The sequence below is a fragment of the Leptonychotes weddellii genome, unplaced genomic scaffold, assembly GCF_054177405.1.
Source record: "Leptonychotes weddellii isolate Sample4059 unplaced genomic scaffold, ASM5417740v2 HiC_scaffold_3801, whole genome shotgun sequence".
Lineage (NCBI taxonomy): Eukaryota > Metazoa > Chordata > Mammalia > Carnivora > Phocidae > Leptonychotes > Leptonychotes weddellii.
This window is the reverse complement of record NW_027983549.1, coordinates 1-12246: the sequence shown is the minus strand read 5'-3', so window position 1 is coordinate 12246 and position 12246 is coordinate 1. Positions and strand designations below refer to the sequence as shown.

The window sequence follows — 12246 nt, the reverse complement described above, 5'->3', positions numbered from 1 at the left end:
AAAGGGGAACCCTCCTACACTGTTGGTGGGAATGCAAGCTGGTGCAGCCACTCTGGAAAACAGTATGGAGGTTCCTCAAAAAGTTGAAAATAGAGCTACCATATAACCCAGCAGTTGCACTACTGGGTATTTACCACAAAGATACAAATGTAGGGATCCGAAGGGGTATGTGCACCCCGATGTTTATAGCAGCAATGTCCACAATAGCCAAACTATGGAAAGAGCCAAGATGTCCATCAACAGATGATTGGATAAAGAAGATGTGGTATGTGTATACACACACACACACAAACACACACAATGGAATATTATGCAGCCATCAAAAGGAATGAACTCTTGCCATTTGCAATGACGTGGATGGAGCTGGAGGGTATTATGCTGAGCGGAATAAGTCAATCAGAGAAAGACATGTATCATATGATCTCACTGATATGAGGAATTCTTAATCTCAGGAAACAAACAGGGTTGCTGGAGTGGTGGGGGATGGCAGGGATGGGGTGGCTGGGTGATGGACACTGGGGAGTGTATGTGCTATGGTGAGCACTGTGAATTGTGTAAGACTGTTGAATCACGGACCTGTACCTCTGAAACAAATAATACATTATATTTGAAAAAAAAGAACATAGTAGGAAGGATAAAATGAAGGGGGGGATTCGGAGGGGGAGACGAACCATGAGAGCCTATGGACTCTGAGGAACAAACAGGGTTCTAGAGGGGAGGGAGGTGGGGGGATGGGTTAGCCTGGTGATGGGTATTAAAGAGGACACGTATTGAATGGAGCACTGGGTGTTATATGCAAACAATGAATCATGGAACACTACATCAAAAACTAATGATGTAATGTATGGTGTTTAACATAACATAATAAAAAAAAAGGATGAATCAAAGACATTATGTTGAGCAAAAGTAGCAGAAACAAAGGAATAATTACAGGATTTATACAAGAACAGGGAAAACTAATCTGTGGGAAGAAATTTAGTATAGTGGTTGCCCATAGTGGATGGGGATTGACTGGAAGAGAATACTGGATCTTTCTGTGCTGATGAAATATTGCACAACTTATTTGGGGTGTTGGGTACATGCATGTATCATTTATCAAACTTCACATTGTACACGGTTGTACATTTAGCATCTTTGCTTTTTGCTGTATGTAAATTTTACCTAAACATGAAAAACTATAAACAAATATTGAATTCTAGTTAGTCCTTTTGCCTTTTGCAGTGCTATAGGATAGAAATTTCAAAACCGTATTCTCTGTATTCTAGGCATAAGCAAATGAGCAAATTATTAAGCATATGTGGAATATATTTCTCATGGTTAGAGAAGGGATTTACAAGTGTGTAAAAAGGAAAAGTAAAGTGAACCATGTATTATTGGATTGGAACTGGAGGTATCTGTGTGGGGGAGTGGAAAGAGAAATGGGGCAAAACATAAATAATGAGTGAATGTGGGTAAAGGGTATATGGAATTCTTGCAACTCTTCTATAAATTTGAAATTATATCAAAATATAATGTTAAAAACAAAGCCATGGAGAGGAGTAAGAGGTAATGGAGCCCGGTTCAGAGAGAATTTATACAAAAAGAAAGAAAGAAAAACAAGAAGGGATGTTCTCTATTATTTTCTTTATGCTTATATTCCTCCCAAGTACTCTAGGGGAAAGTGGAGTTAAAAGGGCATAATACAGGGTGCCTGGGTGGCTCAATAGGTTAAGCTTCTTGGTTTTGGCTCAGGTCAGGATCTCAGGGTCATGAGATCGACCACCATGTTGGTCTCCTTGTTCAGTGTGGAGTTGACTTGTCCCACTCCCTCCCCCTTTTCCCCTCCTTCCGCTCATGCAAGCTCTCTCTCTCTTAAATAAAAAAATGAATGAATGAATGAATGAATAAATAAGATCTTTTTTTTTTTTTTTAAAGGCCACAATACAGTTCCACCGGAGGGTCTGACATCATCCAGCTCAAGAGAAATGGCATCTGGAACAGAGTTTCTCAACACTGACTGCACCCTGGAATCACCTGGAGAGCTTTAAAATGATTCCTGGGTTCTACCTCTAAAGATCTGATGGAATTGGCCTGGTATGTGGCCTGGGCATTGAGATTTTTAAAAGCTACCCAGGTGATTTTAATGTGCAGCCAAGTGTGGGGACCCCTGCCTTGGAGCGAAACCTAGGACAACTTCGGTGTCCACCAAGGAAAGAAAACCAGATGAAGTTACAAATTGTGTACCCAGCAGAGGGGACAAGAGGTTAGTTGGTTTGGACAACTGGGAGGAGGAATTGGGTGCCAGAGAGGAGGAAGCCATTGCTCAGCAGTTCCCACAGCTGCCAGAGCTACAAGCCTCTGTGCGTGACCTGCCATGCTTTTGAAGGCTGTCAAGATTTATATGTCTTGTATATCTTTTTCTCTCCGGAGTGTTGTAGGATTTGATTTGAGGAGAGCCTTCCTGGTAGGCAGAAAATGCCAAATCTCTACAAACATGGTTTCCAGTGAGGCTATTTTGGTAGGTTCCAATGCTTGGTACCAGGCAAAGCACTGTGTTCAGGGGCAAATAGAGCAGAGCCAGAAGGCACACACCAGTGTTGGTATCCTGGGCACCCACTGAGCAAATATCTGCCACTCTTTACCCCTACTATAAAGCGGGTTGAGTGCACATTTCTGAATCTGCATATTTTCAGACTAAATGACCCCTATTCTCTGGTTTGTGTAGGAGTTTTAATTTAGTACCTCTTGAAGCTGAAGTGATGACACTTGATCTTCCAAGTCTGTCTTTTCATATCCATGAAATTTGTGGAGTTTGAAGAGGGTTATGTAATTGCCATAGTAGTGAATATTTTCTAATATTAAGCTAGCGCCTTTTTTAAGAAACAGGTTTAGCAGTCATGTGAAAAGCCAATCATGTTATCTTGGGGTTTAGATAGTATTTCATAAGAGGTGATTTCTCATGGTTTGTTTCATACCAAGCATGAATAAACTATAGTATACAAAGCATTTACACTGAGTACCTCACCTATTTCATTCTTTTTCAAAACAAACTTGAAGAACCCATGCATGTCATTCTTGCGTAGGCCGCAGATAGAGCTTTAATGATTTTATTCTACTATGGGTGAGTTCATTGACATAAAGTGGAGAGACTCTCGCTTATGTCTACAGAAGAAACTGGAATAGGTTTCTGAAGGCTTTATGAACTATCAGAGGCATATTTGTGAAGAGCTCATTTCGTGTCTGCTCTCAACATAGATCTGGAATTCTGGGATCCTCCCTGTGATCTGCCCTTACCTTTAGGCTGCTCTGAACCCAGAGTAGAATGGTCTCCACAGCTCTCTTTAGCTTGGCATTGCTTGAGATCAGGATTGCTGCATGTATTGAGGGACAAGCTGCTAGGATCCCTACACAGATCATTACCCTGATCTTGTGCCACAGCATCAGGAAAGGCACTGAAATGAGGGCAGCACAGAATGACACCACATAGAAGCAGAGAGAGGAGACAAGAGATCTGAGTACTTTGATATGGGCCTCCAGGCTGGGGTCACGGGAGTCCTTGGTTTTGGCTTTCATTATCCTCGTGTGCCTCCTCAGAGAGACAGTCAGCACCCCAGAAGAAACCAGAAAAAGTAAGAAAGGAGGAATGGACTCCAGGGTGCAGAAGATGAAGGAATGATAGAAATTGAGTTTTGCAATTTGCAGATTGAGTTCTGTATTATTCATGAATAGCATAGTTGTGAATGCAAAGCCAGATTTACTAAAAAAGTCCCCCAAACAGAGGAGAGTGCAGATGGAAGAGAAAAGCATGGCACCCAGGAGCATCTGGGGGACCTTCCTGGAGACCCAGCTTGCCAAGCAGAGCAGGATGGTGTGAGAGAAACAGATAATCTTGGAGCAGTAGAGAAGACTGAGACAGGTGGTGAGCCAGAGCCCAGCTTGGTTTGTGATCATCCAGAGCATGATGATGGTCTGGTAGCTGAGGCTCAGTGGGTCCTTCATCTGCTGGAAGTATATAAGCTGGATGGCATCCAGAAACAGCAGCGCATGCAGGAAAAGCTGGGTGAGGCTGAGACTCAGAGGGATAAGATCACAGTTGCTCAGTGGCTGCCTCCTCACCACATCCCAAAAATTCATAAAGAAAATGAAGGCATTTGTCAGGATCCCCACTGCAAACTCCAGGACTGAAAGGAATAGAAATGCACCCTTGACTTCATAGGACACAGTTATGACAGGAGTCAGGGTCAATATGATGTCTCTTCTCACTTGGTTAATCTAAGGCTCAACATACCACCCAGCAGAGAAGGGTCAGTGTACATTATAAGCCAGGACCTCTCCTTCACAAGGCATCGGGCTCTTGCTCTAGATCTATCCCACAGTGAATGCGTAAAAATTTCTGACAGCAAACTTACAATAGGGATATTGTTGCTTTGGAATATTTCTTGGATACACACTAGGGCTCATTGTAAGAGCAGAGGAATGATGGTTCTTTCTCTTGGGTGATGCAGAAGCTTTGAATAAACCTAGGTGTGTCCGTACAGCAGCCTCCTCAGAGGGCCGCTGGAAGTATATAAGCTGGATGGCATCCAGAAACAGCAGCCCATGCAGGAAAAGCTGGGTGAGGCTGAGACTCAGAAAGATAAGATCACAGTTGGCCAGCATCATGGACACAAACAAGACAGGGTCTCAGTTTTCTAAGTCCGGTTTTGCATGCCCATCTGGACCTGCATGGTAGGAGAAGGGAGTGGGATTTGCTTATGGGTTTGAAGGGAACTGGCAGCAGGCAAAGCATATCTTCTTGATGAACTAAGGTTTGAAATGGTGCCTCTTTCCATTTGCATGCCTTCTTCTATCACCTCTGAGGCATGACTTTTATCATAGACTTTGTTTTTAATGTGGATGAATGCATGGTTCCTCCCCTGGCATCAGCACATGAGTTAAGACTGCCATTGCTAAAGATTTCATTCAAGCATCATCATTATGCCAAGCACTGTGCTGGCAAGAGGAGCATTACCGTGAACAAGGCCAGCACCTGCCATGAAGGGAGGGGGTAGGGGGTGATCTGGCCCGGATTATTGCAGAAGCTTTTTAACTGCTCACTCTGCTTCCCACTCCCCACTGCCTTACCCCATTTTCGGCAAAGCAACAGTAGTGATCCTGCTAAAGTATAACTAAGATCATGTCATTGCTCTGTTCAAGCCTTTCGGGGCCTCTCATTTCTCTCACCATAAAAGCAAAGTCCTTACATACCTAATCAGGTCCTCTGTCCCTTCTTAGATGTTGTCCATGATACTTGCTTCCTCCTTCACTCCATACCAGCCATATGGGCCTCTTTCATGTTCTGTGAACTCACCACACATACTCCCACCTCAGGACTGGTGTGCTTGCCCTTCCCATTGCCCAAATTACTTTTCCCATACACACTCAGGTGTCCCACTTTCTTCTCAAAAGTTACCTTATCGGAGGGACCTTTCTGATCATCCTATGACTGGCATCCCTTACCCACATCGTGGATGCTTGTAATCATAGTTACCCTAGTCTATATTCCTGTGTATGTTCAGTTATTCATTGCCTATACCTATCCCCCACTAAAAATACAGGCTTCATGAAGACACACAGCAGGGACCCAAGAAATAATTTTTGAATGAACGAAATGTCCACAAATGAAACATTTATTAGTCTATAGCATCCCTGTGGATTATATCTAGGAGTTTTTAACATTCCAAGGCATTATATCCTAACATATAACATACTCTAACATACTTGGCTGTAATTTCTGAAGTCTAGCTCTCTCCCCTTTTAAACATTTCCAAATATTTGATGTGCTTGGGCTTTCTGGCATCTCTAATTCTCCTTGATCTCTAAAGGAATCTGAGCTGATTTTATAATCCCTTCTGCAAGCTCTGGAAAAATTCAGGCTAGTTACTCAATGGAGATTTGGAGAGCTGATCATTTAGAGACCGGTTGTTGTTTTATAACATTTCTGCCTGATCTGGTGCTTTTTTTTTTCACTCTTACAAATGCTTTAACTTTTCCAGTTCTTTTATTGTTGTCTTTCATGCTTCATCCAGTCATTCACTCATTTTGTGGAGTGAATGATGGGGAAAGGAAAGGAGAATTTGAGTGGTTGGTTTGCAATCTGTCCTATGGTAACATTTCCTCTAAGAGGTGGAGCTTTTCTACCTCTGCTCCTCTGCTTGCTCAGCCTCGTGCCTCATTGGCCGTTTTTGCTAACTTTTCACAGTCTCGCTCTGGGCAGTATGCTCCTGTGAGTGAGTTCACAGTTCCATAAAGCACCTAGAGGAAGGGTGGCTCTGTGTTCAGAGCCTCTGGAACCAGGAGCCTCTGGAACCAGGGTCTCTAAGGTTGAGGCCTGGCTCTGCCACTTCTCTGTGTGACTTGGCAAATGTTTGAATCTTCTATATTTATCTCATATGAAATGGAGATGACCATCAAAATAACACCTAACTCAGAGGATTGGGAGGATTACCTGAATTGGCACATACAGCATGCTTGGTGTTGTGCTTGGCACATGATGTCTGATCAGTAAATGTTAATTATAGGACCACTGTATCATCTAGCAATCACTCTTCTGGATATATAGCCAATGGAAATGAAGCCAGTACCTCGAAGAGGTATCTGCACTCCCATGTTCATTGCAGCATTATTCCCAATAGCTGAGATATGGAAACAACCTAAGCATCTGTCAATGGATGAATGGATGAAGAAATTGTGGCATATACATATAATGGAATATCATTCAGCCTTAAAAAAGGAGATCCTGCCATTTGCAACAATATGGATGAACCTGGAGGACATTATGTGAAGTGAAAGAATCCAGTCACAGCAAGAAAAATACTGCATGATCCTACTCTTATATGGACTCTAGAAAGTTGAATTCATGAAGCAGAGAGTAGAATGGTGGTTATTAGGGGTATGGTGGGGGGTGATGGGGAGATGTTGGTCAAGGGGTAACCTACTTTCAGGAAGTGTGGAGGCTGAGGATGAGTCCCCATATCTCCAATGTTCCCAGATAATTGGACAAAGAAATGGGCCCCAACAAACTGGAAGAGTCCTATAATCACTGCCATTTCCTCAGAAGTTCAAACCAGCTTGGGACCCAGAATCCTCCTATCATTATTTAACAGTTCCCACCAGAGGGTGCCAGACCACTGTGAGACCTGGAATTCCTGACCTGCTTACTGGGCAGGCTCAGCCCAAACAATTTACTTAATCTTGGGAAAATGTGGCTCCATATTTTACAGAATTGAAATTGTAGACTCCACTTACTACTTTATAGTAGGATAAGTATCCCTTAAGCTCACAGTTCCTGTAAAGACCATAACACTACTTCCATTTTATTGACAAAGTGGAGTTTCAGGAAGGTGAAATAGTTTAATATCTCTGCCAGGATAACTAAAGTACTAAGTGAGAAGTTGGGTTTCTAATTCCAGATATTCTGATTTCATGTTTGATGATCTTTCCTCTAAGTCTAGCTACCAATCTGTAGAGTGGGGTGTAATGGATATCCTTATTTGGGTAAAATGCCTGGTAACGTTCTTTCCAACCTGAGTCCTATTTGAATGGGTTTATTTTGGGTGGTGGCAGTTGAGTCCTTGTGAACTACCTCAGGGTAGAGGTAGAGGTCGAGGGAGGGATGAACTATCATCCCATTCGCAGGAAAGATAGAAAAGTTGAGTCTGGTGGGTTCATATCTCAGGAAACTACTCTTCTGGCAGGGAAAGGGGTGGGAGGAATCTCTGTAGGCTCGGTTAAGATGACTGAAAGAAAATGTCCATCTACCCAGGAGGTTAACATAGCAATTAGCAATGTATAAATATAAGTATAAATGAAATTCCGCAGAATTTCTTCGAGTAGATCTGGGCTGAGGCCTTCTTTGATTCCCTCCCGTAGACTTCCTATCTTCTTTGCTTCCACACCACAATTTTGTCCATACACTATCATAGCACTTACCATATTGATCAAAATATGTATTGGTTTGCAAGTGTGTATCCCCAATTACACTGAGTTATCCAAAAGCAGGGATTATATATTACTCATTCTTTGCTCCTTGTGGTATATGACATACAACTAGATTTTTGTTCATTTATTTGGTCATTCGCTTTAAATCCAAGGCAGTGATATGATCACTTGTGCTTTCTTATGAATGTGTGTGTAGGCCCTGCTTGAATGTAGATGAATTCACTCCTGGAATTCAAATGTGTTTTCTGCACTGAAGATTAAAGGCTGTAAGTCTCTCATAACCTACTGTGTGGTCATTCAGGAAAGTACTCATCCTAAGGGAAGAAAGAACTAGTGAAATTTGACCCAGTAACTGGAGCCGCCAGAGTGTAGGCAGGGTTCTGAGGGATATGGTGTTTGTCATTAGATCTTGTCCTCGATCCTATGGGCTTCTGTCTGAACTCAAAGGGTATATTAAGCAGCTTCTTTTGGCTGCAAGGAGTAAAGATTCATTTGGGAGATCTCCAGTAATGCAAGTTTACTATAAGTTACACCAGACCAGGGAGGTCAGCATCAGCAGAGAATTGTGGGAGATGCAAACTTTTGGGCCTTACTTAGAACTTTTGAACCAAAATCTCTGAAGGTGGACCCCAGCGATCTGTGTTTTGACAAGCCATTCAAGTGATTCTAATGCACACTAACATTTGAGAACCCCTGGGATAAAAGGGCATTAGGGATTTCCCAGGATCCCAGCAGGAGCCACACCTGAGTCTGGAGCATGGCTCGGGCACTGGCACCTTACTCAGTATCCATGTCATCTTAGCATGGAGAATTAATTGCCATTCACTTGACTGCTCCACCATAGTGAGATTCCGACTGTCATTAGAAATTAAAGACTGTTGTTAATGCTTTTAGACGGCACATAGCCAAGAGCTCCGGGAATTCCCAAACCCAGCTCTGCCAGTCACTCCTATTACATGAGAACAGCAGTGGAATGAGGGTGTAGGGGGTGTATTGCTTTATTAAAAGCTAGACCAGCACCTGAAGAGTCCCAAGGCAGAGCTGTGTGTAGTGCAAGTTGGATTGGAGCACACAGTTGACTTAGGCAGAGTCCACACATCCAGCTTGCCACTCTGTTCATGGTGGATATTGCTAATTACCTACACTCTTGATTACCAATAGAAGCCCTGTATTGGGAATGTCAATATTCCCATCTAAAAATAAACTGCATTTCTCATCTTTCATATAGATAGGAGTGGCATTTGGAACACAAGAAGTTATTGGGTAGACTATTTTAGAAAACCCTTGCTGCCTTTTCTTCTTTCTGTGCCAGCCGGCACTTGAATGTTATAGTTAGAGCTCCACCTGTGAGGGAAAAGCCAAGAGAATTGCAAAGCTCTCACCCTGAATTTTTTGAGTACTTGAAGCCACGCCAGCAACTACTCTGTTCCAGGCTTCTCCTTCTGTGAGAAAGGTCATCTCTTTATGGTTTTAAGTCGCAAGGCTTGGGCCACCATTACCGAAAGGTGAATGCCGTTACTAGCTGATAACCTGCCTGCAAGAAGGGCCCTGGGAATCTATTTGCCCGCCTAAGCATGGAAGTGGAACGGAGGCAAGGACAGCCTGGGCTCTGTCTGGGTATGCTTGTCATGGAGAGGCAGAAAACAGGAAGTGCAAGAGAGGAAATAAAAGGAAGGATGTCTCTGCTTCCTGCATTTCAAGTCTATTTTGTCCACTCATGGTTGTCAGAAGGATGTGGGCAGAGTGGTACTGGTATGGGGAGAGGAGGTTCAAGATTGTCTCGATACAGCTCTTATTTCTGATTCTCTCTCTTTACAATTTGCTCTTACTACTAATTGATCCTGCTGCAAATTCTCTCTGTGTCTCACACTCAGAGAATCTAAGTTGTCTTGTGATCACACAGCGAGCTACTCCATAAGAGGCTGGTCGAAATAAGGACTTGCTGTCTTTGGGTTAGGTGTTCATCCCAGGTCCAGACATAGAATCTGGTATCAGCGTGGAATCTGGTGATTCAAGGACATACATAAGATCACTTCCCTCATCAGGGAGCTGTGGAAAGGGATTCCTTTAGAGGGATCTCTGGGCCCCTTCTTAGGCTTCATTTTGTCCACTAAAATGAATTAAGGAAGAGGAGGTTTTTGTAAAAGCTGATAGAGCTGTAAGACATTAGATGAGGACCAGTCCTGTTCTGTTTCTCTGTGACACAATAAGTAGGAGAACACTGGGCAGCCTTGGCACCTTGAGGGTTCTCTATCCAGCAGAGACAGGGAGATCCTGTGGATATGCTGATTTGCAGAGAGCAGAATAGAGAGGGAAGCACATAGGGAGAGAGGCTGAGCCAGAGAGAGGGCAGCAGTGAGAGAGAGAGTCTGTTCATGGCTCTAAGATATTGTCAGTGCCTTTAAGATGTTTTCTGTGGCATTCTTTTCACATGTTTTCCCCTTGGGTGGGGGCCAAGGGGAAAGCATACTCACTAGCATCTTATCACAGGGGGAAATTTCTGTAAAATTTAGTATTTCATGTTGAAAAGTATGTAAATTTGCATGCTATTACTTTATACTGTCACATTTTTCATCATTCAAAATATTGATCCAAATTACTTATTCTTCTCTAATGATCTTGGACTAAAATGGAATTTCCAAGAAAATGTGTGATCGGGGCGCCTGGGCGGCTCAGTTGTTAAGCGTCTGCCTTCGGCTCAGGTCACGATCCCAGGGTCCTGGGATTGAGCCCCGCATCGGGCTCCCTGCTCGGCGGGAAGCCTGCTTCTCCCTCTCCCACTCCCCCTGCTTGTGTTCCTGCTCTCGCTAACTCTCTCTCTGTCAAATAAATAAATAAAATCTTTAAAAAAAAAAAAAAGAAAATGTGTGATGTACCTCTCAGCGGGTCACCACATAACCCTAGTTTACGTATATCCTGATCTAAAAAGTATACTTCTATGCGGATGACAAACAATTCAGAGAGACTCTGTGGGGATTTGAAGGTCCCATGATTATTACAAGGGGTTGTAAAAACCAGCAAAACAAAGTAGAAAGGTATGTTCGACGGGAGTGGTTAGAGATTTTTGGTGAAGATATTTACTCTGAACAAAGGGAGAAAACCAAGAGCCTGTGGTAGCAGGGCTAGCAGAGACTGGTTGCCAGGCATGGAAATGCACAGAAACTGTCTGGAAGAAAGAATAATGATGGTGGTGGTGGTGGTGGTTAGTCGCAGAAGAGGTGGTGGTAGTAATAGTAGTAATAGTATTTTGGTGAAGGTGCATGAGTATCAGATGAAATTCAGTTGCACCTTGGCCTTCACAGAAGTAGGAAAAATACTGGCAGCGAGTCTCTGCTTTGGATTGAGTGGTCTCTCATTTCTGCTACATTCTATATGCCTATTCCATCCTCTTTTGGGTAAACAAGTTTTTTCAGCAAAGCTTTAATTTCTCTCTCAATAACATGACATGACCCACAGACTTAGCACGCGGTGCAATATGATTCAGACTCTCTGTTCCAAATCCTAATCTCTGGGAGAGAGAATCTGACTGGACCGGGTTGGTTCAGTCACCTGGGACCAGTGGGTCAGGGTTATGCTGGGCTCCCTTACAGGAGTGGAAAGGTGTTCTCCAGGCATTGGGCAGGGGAACCATGGTGGAGACCATGGGAATCTCTAGTTCAAGATATGGGCTGAAAGAGAAGTGGCCAGCTGTAAGGTGAGAGTGGTAGAGTTTGATAACTGATGGGATCTGAGAGTGTCCACTTTGGGAGACATGGTAGAGAGGAACTTGGAATTGGCTGAATGAATGAAGGAATATTTCATCTGAAAAAGAAATTCTGTATTTACTTAATTATTTACCGACTCAGACTCCGTGAACATCGGACTACTCTATTGAAATTAAATGACTCGATTTCTGTGCATTGATTTTATATCCTGCCACTTTACTGAATTCCTGTATGAGTTCTAGCAGTTTTGGGGTGGAGTCTTTTGGGTTTTCCACATAAAGTATCATATCATCTGCAAAGAGTGAGAGTTTGACTTCTTCTTTGCCGATTTGGATGCCTTTGATTTCTTTTTGTTGTCTGATTGCTGTGGCTAGGACTTCTAGTACTATGTTGAAAAGCAGTGGTGATAGTGGACATCCCTGCTGTGTTCCTGACCTTAGGGGGAAAGCTCTCAGTTTTTCCCCATTGAGAATGATATTCGCTGTGGGTTTTTCATAGATGGCTTTTATGATATTGAGGCATGTACCCTCGATCCCTATACTCTGAAGAGTTTTGATCAAGAAAGGATGCTGTACTTTGTCAA

General features: G+C 43.1%; 1 protein-coding gene across 1 annotated transcript; it reads right to left on the bottom strand.

Annotated features, from left to right (window-relative positions):
• Nucleotides 1-3219: 3219 nt before the first annotated feature.
• Nucleotides 3220-4641, bottom strand: TAS2R38 (taste 2 receptor member 38). Its single transcript, XM_006746562.2, has 2 exons — nt 4516-4641; nt 3220-4251 (listed from the first exon to the last, which is right to left on the bottom strand). Exons 1-2 carry the CDS (start codon nt 4639-4641, stop codon nt 3226-3228), a joined length of 1152 nt encoding a protein of 383 aa, XP_006746625.2. The 3' UTR covers nt 3220-3225.
• Nucleotides 4642-12246: the final 7605 nt, after the last annotated feature.

Coding starts and splice junctions, on each gene's coding strand:
- TAS2R38 (XM_006746562.2), bottom strand. CDS start 4,641: ATGATGCTGGCCAACTGTGATCTTATCTTTCTGAGTCTCAGCCTCACC. Junction 4,252..4,515: donor GGCCCTCTGAGGAGGCTGCT/GTACGGACACAC, acceptor GTTGAGCCTTAG/ATTAACCAAGTGAGAAGAGA.